This window comes from Myotis brandtii, unplaced genomic scaffold (assembly GCF_000412655.1).
Source record: "Myotis brandtii unplaced genomic scaffold, ASM41265v1 scaffold1326, whole genome shotgun sequence".
NCBI classification, from domain to species: domain Eukaryota; kingdom Metazoa; phylum Chordata; class Mammalia; order Chiroptera; family Vespertilionidae; genus Myotis; species Myotis brandtii.
The window spans coordinates 95,153-105,341 of record NW_005354699.1 but is presented as its reverse complement, the minus strand read 5'-3'; the positions used below and the strand labels follow the sequence as shown (position 1 = coordinate 105,341).

Here is a 10,189-nt window from a genome sequence, read left to right as displayed (position 1 = left end):
AAGTTGGTATTTTGTGGAAGAGCCACACTCAAGGGGCCAAAGAGGAGCATGTGGCTCGCGAGCTGCAGTTTGCCGATGACTGCTAACCAATTGAACTACCCCGCCAGGGCAGATTCACTTATATTTTTTTGTTTCTCATACTGTCTTTATCCAGATTTGATAGCAAGTTACCCTATAAATTATGGAACTTTTTTCTTTTTGTATTCCTTGAAACAATTTGGTTACATATGAAATATATGTTGCTTGAAGGTTTAGTAAAACTATTTCTAACACTGTCTAGGTATGGATTATTTATGGAAGTACATTTAGTTTCTTTATAGTTACCAGTTATTTAGATTTTCTGTGTTGTTTTTTTTCAAGTCAATTTTGGTAATTTGTTTTCTAGGAAATTATGCATATTATCTTTTCAAATTTATTGGCATAAAGTTTCTCTTATTTGCTTATCTCTATTCTGTCTATACTGATATCATTTCTTTATTTCTAATACTATTTTTTTTCCTTGATTAACTATTGCAACATTTTGCAAATTTTTGTAGTCTGTTCAAAAAAAAGTAATTTTTGGTTTTGTTGATTCTTTCTGTTGTTTCTTTTTTTTTCTGTTCTCTTACTTCCTGTGTTTGTTTTTATTTTGTCATTTTTTATTTTTGCTTTTATTTTGATTCTTCTTTTGGGGTTTTCTGTGTTCTTTGTCCAACTTGTTTTAATTACGTTTTTTAATATTTTAATACATGCATTTGAAATTATTTTTTTCTTTTTATTAAATATATTTTAATAAAGGAAGGGAGAGGAAGAGAGAGAGAAAAACATCAGTGATGAAAGAGAATCATTGATAGGCTGCCACCTACATGAGCCCCACTGGGGATCAAGTCCGCAACCCGGGCATGTGCCCCGACCAGGAATTGAACTGTGACCTCCTGGTTCCTAGGTTGAAACAACCACAGAGCTACGCTGGCCAGGCTAGCTGCCATACTTTCAATGTGGATTTTACATTCCTTCTTGTAGGAAGTTTCTTTGGTTTATTTGTATAGGATTTTAGAAGTACCTTTGATGGGTAATTTATTTAAAAATCAGTTTGACTATTAACTAGAAAATGCGAACTAAATAACTAACTAGTACTGTTTTTGAAGGGAGAAACTCAGAAAACATATTTTCTGAGAAGTTAAAAGAAGACAGTATTCCTGCTCCTCGCTCTGTAGGCAGTATTCAAGTCAACTTCACCCCTCGAGTATTCCCAACTGCTCTCCGGGAATCACGAGTAGCAGAAGAGGAGGAGGTAGGTGTACTTGCTGTTAGTACAATGACCACAGTGAAAATTCTTTATTTTTTATTTCATCTGTTCAAAACAACTAGTGTGTCTGAAATTCTTAAGTACTTATTAAACTGAAGACACTACTTCATGAATATATTTTAGTATTTCCTTATGAGAAAAATATATTTTGCAGGATTATTTTTTGGCTCCAGAATGCTGATCAGAAAACACTGATTTAATATGCAGCAGTCTTGCTTATTCCAGGAGATAAACTGTTGCATGTGCCATTTATTTTATCAAATACACCATTTTCTAGAATAGATTTGTAAAGTTTAGATCAGTATATGTTGTGGTAAGAATAGATTTGGAAATTTATTATTAATATATTACAATTAATTATTAATGTCAGGTATTCTAATGTTTGATGCTTTGGAGTTAATATCTTTCATCATTTATAAGTTCCTGAGCATTAAGATTTTAAATATTGTATCTTTAGTTATATAAGCACTAACAACTGCATTTCTTTATGGTAAGGTGTGAACTGATACTTCTCTCAATTGAAAAGTTGTGGAAATAGCTCCATCTAGGTGGCTCAGTTAGTTGGAGCATCATCCCGCACACCAAAAGTATGTGGTTTGATTTTGGTCAGGGCACATACCTAGGTTGTGTGTTTGATCCTTGGTGGAGCACATAAGGAAGTCAGCCGCTTGATGTTTCTCTCTCACATCAGTGTTTCTCTCTCTCTCTCTCTCTTCTGGAACTAAAATCAATAGACATGTCTTCAGGTGAGGATGAAGGGGAAAAAAAGTTGTGCAAGTAATTGAAGATATTTAAGGCATAATAACAATTTATAAATATTAACATTTTGTATTAAACAATATTACTTTTATATTTGCTATTGTTTTATTTTATGGTATCATAAAATATTATTATAATTATAAAGTTTTTTCAATATAGAAAAATAAGAACAAGAAGAGTGAAATAACACATAAACTCCCAAATTTGGATGAAATTTGGACTAGAAAATTTTATATATTTAATCTTAATCAGCTAGTTAACTTTTTTTATTGCATAAAAATTAAAATCACCTTCAAGTACTGTATCAGTCTGCTCCGCCTGCTATAACAAAATACCATAGACTGGGTGTGGCTTAAACAACAGACATTCATTTCATAGTTCTGGAGGCTGGGAAGTCCAAGATCAGGGTGCAGGGGTTGGGTGGTGGAGAGGAAGAACATGAACTCTGGTCTCTTCCTCTTGTATAAGGACATTAATCCTATCATTTGGGCTCTACTCTCATTACTCCCCAATGGCTCCATCTCCAGATATCATCACATTGGTGGTTATGACTCTAACATATGAATTTGGGGTGGACACAAACATTCACTCCATAAAAGGTAGTATTTCTGTTTTTGCTTTTTCTTTCTTTTTTTAAATCCTCACCCGAGGATATTTTTTTTTCATTGGTTTTTAGAGAGAGTGGAAGAGAGAGGGAAAGACAGAGAGAAATATCTATGTGAGAGAAATACATCAATTGGTTGTCTCCTGCAAAAGCCCAGGCCGGCGAGAAGCCTGCAACTGAGGTATGTGCCCTTGACCGGAATTGAACATAGGACCCTTCGGACGCTCTATCCACTGAGCCAAACTGCCTAGGGCTACTATTTCTGTTTTATGTAGGAAGATGGAAAATCTAAAAGATTTCATTCTCATTTCAGTGGCTACACAAACAAGCAGAGGCACAAAGAGCAATGAATACTGATATTCCTGAACTTAGTGATTTAAAAGAAGAAGAAAAGAACCCAGAATGGTTGAAGGATAAAGGAAAGTAAGTTTGGACTCTGGCCATGAGATTTAAAGTAAATTTATGTAGCCATTCATTTTTCTCACATTTCCCAGCTATCTTGACATATATGTTTGTGTGTGTGGCTGTTGGGGAGAGATGACGCAAATAAACAAATTAGGTAGGCAGGGCCCTTCATATTAAAAGGTCAAATCAGCCTGGCTGGTTGAGCATTGACCTATGAAGCAGGAGGTCACGGTTAGATTCCTGGTCAGGACACATTCCTAGTCAGATTCCTGCCCAGGTTGTGGGCTCGATCAATGATTCTCTCTCATCATTGATGTTTCTATCTCTCTCCCTTCCTCTCTGAAATCAATAAAAAAAGATACTTAAAAAAAGTCAGATCATATAATAAGTAAGTAAGGCTCTTATTTTTATTTTTTAAATATTTAAATGTTATAGAAATGAAAAAATCACATCTTTTGGATGGCTTATTAAAATCTCTTTTTCATTCACTTACATTTTATATAAGTTCTACCTAATACCTCACTTAAAAACTTGTTTCTTAAAAACTAGAGCTTCTTTGATTATTCATATCCATATTTTAAAAGGTTAGCAAATTATCTTATAAATTATGATTTTATATTCAGGTAATTTTTCCCCATTTACATATATATGACTCTACATGTGAATATTTTTATACAATTATCAAAAACAGTGAGTTCTGGTACATTCTGAGTGGCAATTTGAATTCATATTTTAAAGTAATAATAGATATTGTTTAATATATCATATATACTTTTGTATTTCCTATTGCTGCCATAACAAACTTAGTGGCTGAAAACAATACTAATTTATTATCTTAACAGGTTTTTTTTAAGTTCCTTTTTAAAAATTTTTTGTTGTTTATTGATTTGAGAGAGGGGGTGGAGGGAAAGGGAGAGAGAAACATTTCTTTGTCATTCCATTTATTTATTCACTCATTGGTTGATTCTTGTATGTGCCCTGACTGAGGCAGCCATGACTGGTAGATTGTAATTACTTCAGTGTTTTTATGTTTTTGTACCATTTTGCCTTACAGTCTTCAATTATGTAGAACAAGAAAGAGAAACAAAATAAGAGGACAAGAAGAGAGTTAAAAATGAGGAGAGATGGAAGAAAACTTAGTAACTAATGACATTCAGAGAAACAGAGCAAAGTACAATTAATCATAATGCCAAGTGCAAACAGATAAAAGGAAATGTAAGAATTGTTAGAAGTGTATCCTCTCTAGCAATGTAATGCAGTACAGAAGATAGAAACAGTCATAGTAGAACTGATTCAGAAGCAATGTGTTGAATTTAAGCCAAAGGATGAAATGCTTTCATCTCCAGAGGCTGTGTTTTATGGTAGCCTTCTATATTTACACGGGCAAAAATAGCCCAGCTGTCCTTCCAGTGCTGCCCTTTCAGAAAAGGGTACAGGTGGGCACGCCTTTCAAAAGAGCAATAGCTTGGGGAAACTCTTTAGGACGGCGGTCGCCAACTGATGGTCTGTGGACACTGGTGATCCGGGAGGTCCGAAAGGTTGGCGACCGCTGCTTTAGGGGATTGTATGTACTCAAAAATAATCTTGTAGAAAAAGTCACAGAGTGCTGTGTCTTAGTTTTAAATGTCGAATCTACCTTTCAGGAAAATATATACTCTTAATTTTATTTGCTCACGTAAGCATTTTACCTCTTCCAATTAACATTATGTGCAAGAAGCTTTTTACTCAGAACATCTCACATAAAACAGAGTCTAGGTGCTCTTATTTAGATATGATGCTGTTTAACAGCCTTACGTGACTTAGAGTCTAAATAACTTTAATTGCTACCCTTCCAGACACTTGTAATCATACAAGGTAGATGGACCATTGTTCTGTCCCACTGACATTACTCTGTGCATGATTTTTATCGGAGGGTTTTTTTTTTTTTAGCTAACTCTGTCTTAATCTCAGACTTCAAGTCTCTTTTTCCCCCCACAGTAGAATCCCATCTGCATAACTCTCCCACTACAGCAAATTCCAGTGTTAGATAGGAGGGAATCAAGGAATAATTCTATAATATAGCATCCAGCATCGTGGTACTATTGCTACATAAGATCGCCTACCCTAGTTCTAGTGTCTGAATTTTCTTTTTATTCTCTTGGCCATGTGCCAGATTTTGTATCCTCACTGATACTCCAGTCCTTTTTAGAGTGAGGCTCTGCTTTGCTTTTGTTTTCTCTCTTGCCACTCAGGTTAATTCTGCTTCTGAACCCCAACTTTGTATGTAGCAGCCTGCTATTTGCTGACAGACTAAACTAGTACCAACTTGTCTGAATTTCTGTATGACTGCAGTTTCTGAATTTTCTGAATATGGATTTTTACCTTCCTGTCTGGATGTCCTTTTAATTTATGTTGGGCTTTTAAGAAATTAAACTTATTGAGGTATCATTGGTTAATAATATTATATCATTTTCAGTTGCACAACATTACAATTTGACATCTGTATACTCTATTGTGTGCTCACCACCCAAAGTCTAGTTTCCCTCATGTTGAACTTTTTGATGCTGATTGTCTGCCACCTGTTACTATCTTCTCCCAACACAGCTTTCGGTTCTACTTGCCAAATTGAATTTCTTTGTAATACTTTGGTTTGGGTCCATGCCTTGGCAAGACAGTAACAAGTTAGCTACCACAGTTTAATGGATGCTGGCGGAAGACAGGAGACTCGTGTGTCAAAGACAAAGGACTTCATTATTCAAGGCATGGCAAGCAGTATGAGCTTCATTCACGTTGGTTCCTTTTGTCCCTCAAGTCTCACAAGGCCAGTGCAGAGGTGGGGCTGGGTGAATGCTATACACACAGTAGGTTAGCACCACAGTGGAGAAGACTAAGCTTAGGGAGCACGGTTTTCTATAAGATAGTGAGCAAACCTGTCCAATCTTTGCCTTGCAGGGAGATATTGTCTATATCTTACTGAGCAACAACAAATCTGCTCTTTGCCCCAGAAAGAGACACTATCTTTGTCTTTCAAGGCTGTCTGCTATACAGACATCTTTTGTTTGTCCCATACAAAATCTGTCAGTGGATCTGACATAAGACATGCGGGAGACTCACGGAGAACTGCCTCCTAACAGCCCCTCATACCTGCCTATGTTTAGTACAGATCGGCCAAATATGCCCTGCTTTGCTGCATTCTAAAGCTCTGTTTGTTTATGATAGTTATTTATGCTGCTACCTTTTGCCTGACTGAAAGATGTTTAGATTTCATATTCTAAGATGACTTCTTTGATGTAATTATAATTCTGTTCAGTTGCTTGTTTATATGCGTTTTACAGCCCATAATATTGTGTTGCAGTGCACCTATTATGGCCTGACTTGTCATTTTGTTTTTATGCCATATCCTTTTCCTCCTTCTACCCTGAGTGCTAAATTGCAGTGGTTGATGTGCCTAAGACACACATATCAGTTTCAGACGCTCTTGAGATACCCAAGTATATTTTATACCCAGACAAGATGTTGAAGGAGACAAGGCCTTTCAAAGTCCTTTGGGGGACACGTGGGTACTACAGTTCCTATTGCCCACAAAACAAAGCTATTCTGTCTTCTGTTGGAACGTGTTGCTCCCTACCCCTATTCCAGTTTCTAAGCCCCACTACTTCTGATTTCTCTCTTTTTTCCTTTCATTACTTCCCTCCACTTTGCTTCTTTCCTGCTTTTGTTGCTTCTCCACACTCAGCTGTTGTACAGAATGTTTGACACTTTTGGCCATTGCCAGTTAGAATGTTTCTTTCTAAAAATTAGAGGAGTTTGCAATTGTCCATGTCTCTTGAATACAATAAGCGTTCAATATATATTAAATGAGTGCTTTTGCATAATTCTTTTCATTAGCATTGCCTTATTTAGGGCATCTGGGTAGACTTGATGGTTATTAGCTTCTCTGTTTATGTATTATTTTATTTTTTAAATATATTTTTTATTGATTTTAGAAAGGAAGAGAGAGAGAGAAGGAGATAGAAACATCAGTGATGAGAGATAATCATTGATCGGCTGGCTCCTGCACGCCACCTACTGGGGATCAAGCCCACAACCTGGGCATGTGCCCTGACCGAGAATCTAACTGTGACCTCCTGGTTCATAGATCTACACTCAACCACTGAGCCACGCTGACTGGGCATTAGCTTCTCTGTTTAAATTTGGTGTTCAACGATTATTTTTTAGACAGAGGTTTAATTTTTTTTCTCTTGAAACTTGACTATTTCTGAGTTCAGACTGTTTTTGGTTATTTAAAGTAGTATTGAACTTTAAAAAATGTAGCCCTGCCTGGCTTGTGCCTCAGTGGTTGAGCATTGACCTATGAACCAGGAGGTCACAGTTCGATTCCTGGTCAGGGCACATGCCCTTGTTGCAGGTTCAGTCTCCAGTAGGAGGTATGCAGGAGGCAGCAGATCCATGATTCTATCTCATCATTGATGTTTCTCTCTCTCCCCTCTTCCTATCTGAAATAAATTTTAAAAAATGCAAAAATAAATTAAAATAAAAATGAACCAGTGTTTTTTGTTTTTAAATATATTTTATTGATTTTTTACAGAGAGGAAGGGAGAGGGATAGAGAGTTAGAAACATCGATGAGAGAGAAACATCGATCAGCTGCCTCCTACACACTGGGGATGTGCCTGCAACCAAGGTACATGACCTTGACCGGAATCGAACCTGGGACCCTTCAGTCCGCAGGCCGACGTTCTATCCACTGAGCCAAACTGGTTAGGGCTGTTTTTTGGTGTGTTTTTTTAAATAAAAGAATGTAGCCCTGGCTGGTGTGGCTCAGTTAGTTGAAGGTCATCCTATGCACCAAAAGGTTGCTGGTTTGATTCCGGATCAGAGAACATGCCCTGGTTTGGGGCTAGATTCCCATTCGGGTGTGTGCAGGAGGCAGCCAATTGATGTTTCTCTCTCATTGGTGTTTCTGTCTTTCTATCCCTCTCCCTCTCTCTAAAATTAATTTAAAAAATATATATATTTTTAAAAAGCTCAGCCACGGTTTGGGCTTTGTGCTTTCTTCATTTGTACCCAGCAGGGGGAGTTTATCCAATTTTTCATGCTCTAACTTTGAAAACAAAGTCACAGGCTTCATTCTCTTTTCTTTTTTAAAAAAATATATTTTTATTGATTTCAGAGAAGAAAAAAGAGGAAGAGAGAGAGAGAAACATCAATGATGAGAGGGAATCATTTATTGGATGCCTCCTGCATGCCCCACACTGGGGATTGAGCCCGCAACCCAGGCATGTGCCCTTGACCGGAATCAAATCCGGGACCCTTCTGTCTGTCTGCAGGCCGATGCTCTATCCACTGAGCCAAACTGGCTAGGGCAACAGGCTTCATTCTGAATAGACCAAGTTAGGTTATAACACCATCCCTGAGTCAATCATTGTAGCAAGGAGGATGGAAATGTGTGTATGAACTTAAACTACTTATGTCTACCCTTGGAGGTAGGGGTGAGGTCATGCTGATTACATCCTGACGTATGTGGAGTCAGTATAGCCTATAACCTCCATTATACAGGGAATAGAAAAGGAGGTAAGCCATTCCCTTTGCCAAATATCATTAGATATTTCTGTGTTTCTGTTTCAATATTAATATTGTTTATTTTTGTTTTGTTTTTGTCTCATTAGCAAATTGTTTGCAACAGAAAACTATTTGGCAGCTATTAATGCATACAACTTAGCCATAAGACTAAATACTAAGATTCCACTATTGTATCTGAATCGGGCTGCTTGCCACCTAAAATTAAAAAATTTACACAAGGCCATCGAAGATTCTTCTAAGGTATATATATTTATCTACATATGATACTTTAAAATTGTTATACTCCTATTTATTGGTGTAAATGATGACCTTACCTTTTATGTGTCAAACTTAAATAATTGAGAATTATTTAAATAATAAAGGATTTTAACAATCATCGTGTTTATTACATCTTTTTTTCTGGAAAAAAATTTTATTTATTTATTTTTTTGCATGGACAAGTTTCTTGAGCCTTTAAGTTAGATTAGAAATCCACTATCAATTGCTACTAAATTGCTTTGGTCTATCAGTTGAAATTCACATGGAAATGAGTAAATTGCTGTCAGTTTGTGCTCACCCTTTTTCTTATTAAAATTTTGGACACATAATACAAGGTGGAAGGAAAAATACTTGGTATCACTGCCGCTTGCACAGTAAAAGCCTATCTCAATAATTGTTTTCACATTTTCAGAGTAACTTAGTATTTCCTAATTTTCATTACTGATATGTCATTATCTTACACTGCTAGTTTTTTTTTCATATCAAAGTAACTTGTTTTAAGGGAAAATCAATGCAAAAATCTCTTATGTGGGTCCTTGAAATTGAGGATATGGAAGAAACGACTAAGTCCTCATACTCTGATCTCATTAAGCTACTGACCATCTGACAATATTTTTTAATCTAGTTTTCCCTTTACTAGAATAATTTTGTACATAAACAAATACTGAATAAATGAATAAACTGAATCATCTAATTTGAATATAAAGAGCCAAAAATGCTACTTAATCATTCTTGCTAGTAAAGATAACGCTTTAGAGATTTCAGATGATGAACCAAAGTAAAACTTTGGAGAAGAGGGGTATGAGTCTCATATAGGAACAATTGAACAATTCCTTAAATTGCTCAACATAAATATATGTATTTAATAAATTCCTATAGTAGCTAAGCCAAAAGTTTAGGTGGGTGAGAGCTTGAGGTTTGTTTTTAAAGTTAAAGTTTTTACCATATTTTTGTTTAGATTTGAATTAGAAAGTTATGTTTTCCCCTTATTATTATTATTATTTTGTAAGGCACTAGAATTATTGACACCACCTGTTGCAGACAATGCTAATGCAAGAATGAAGGCATATGTACGACGTGGAACAGCATTCTGTCAACTAGAATTGTATGTAGAAGGTAAGAAAATGAAAGAGATGTTTCAAGTTTCAAATTATACTCTGGAAAAAATGTTATTAGGCTTATTTAAGATCATGACTGTTTAGAACTCCATTATTTTATATTTTTATGACTTTATTTAATCTTTGTAACTTATCTGACAAAAAAAAATTTTTTTTATTAAATCTTTATTGTTCAGGTTACATTTGTTCCTCTTTT

General features: G+C 35.8%; 1 protein-coding gene across 1 annotated transcript in view; it reads left to right on the top strand.

Annotated features, from left to right (window-relative positions):
- Nucleotides 1–10,189, top strand: part of DYX1C1 (dyslexia susceptibility 1 candidate 1) — a 30,113-nt gene that overhangs the window by 16,057 nt on the left and 3,867 nt on the right. Inside the window, exons 4-7 of the mRNA XM_005860199.2 lie at nucleotides 1,128–1,273; nucleotides 2,965–3,074; nucleotides 8,704–8,857; nucleotides 9,886–9,991. Of these exons, the coding sequence (XP_005860261.2) occupies nucleotides 1,128–1,273; nucleotides 2,965–3,074; nucleotides 8,704–8,857; nucleotides 9,886–9,991 (516 nt within the window). The remainder of the gene's footprint in view (nucleotides 1–1,127; nucleotides 1,274–2,964; nucleotides 3,075–8,703; nucleotides 8,858–9,885; nucleotides 9,992–10,189) is intronic.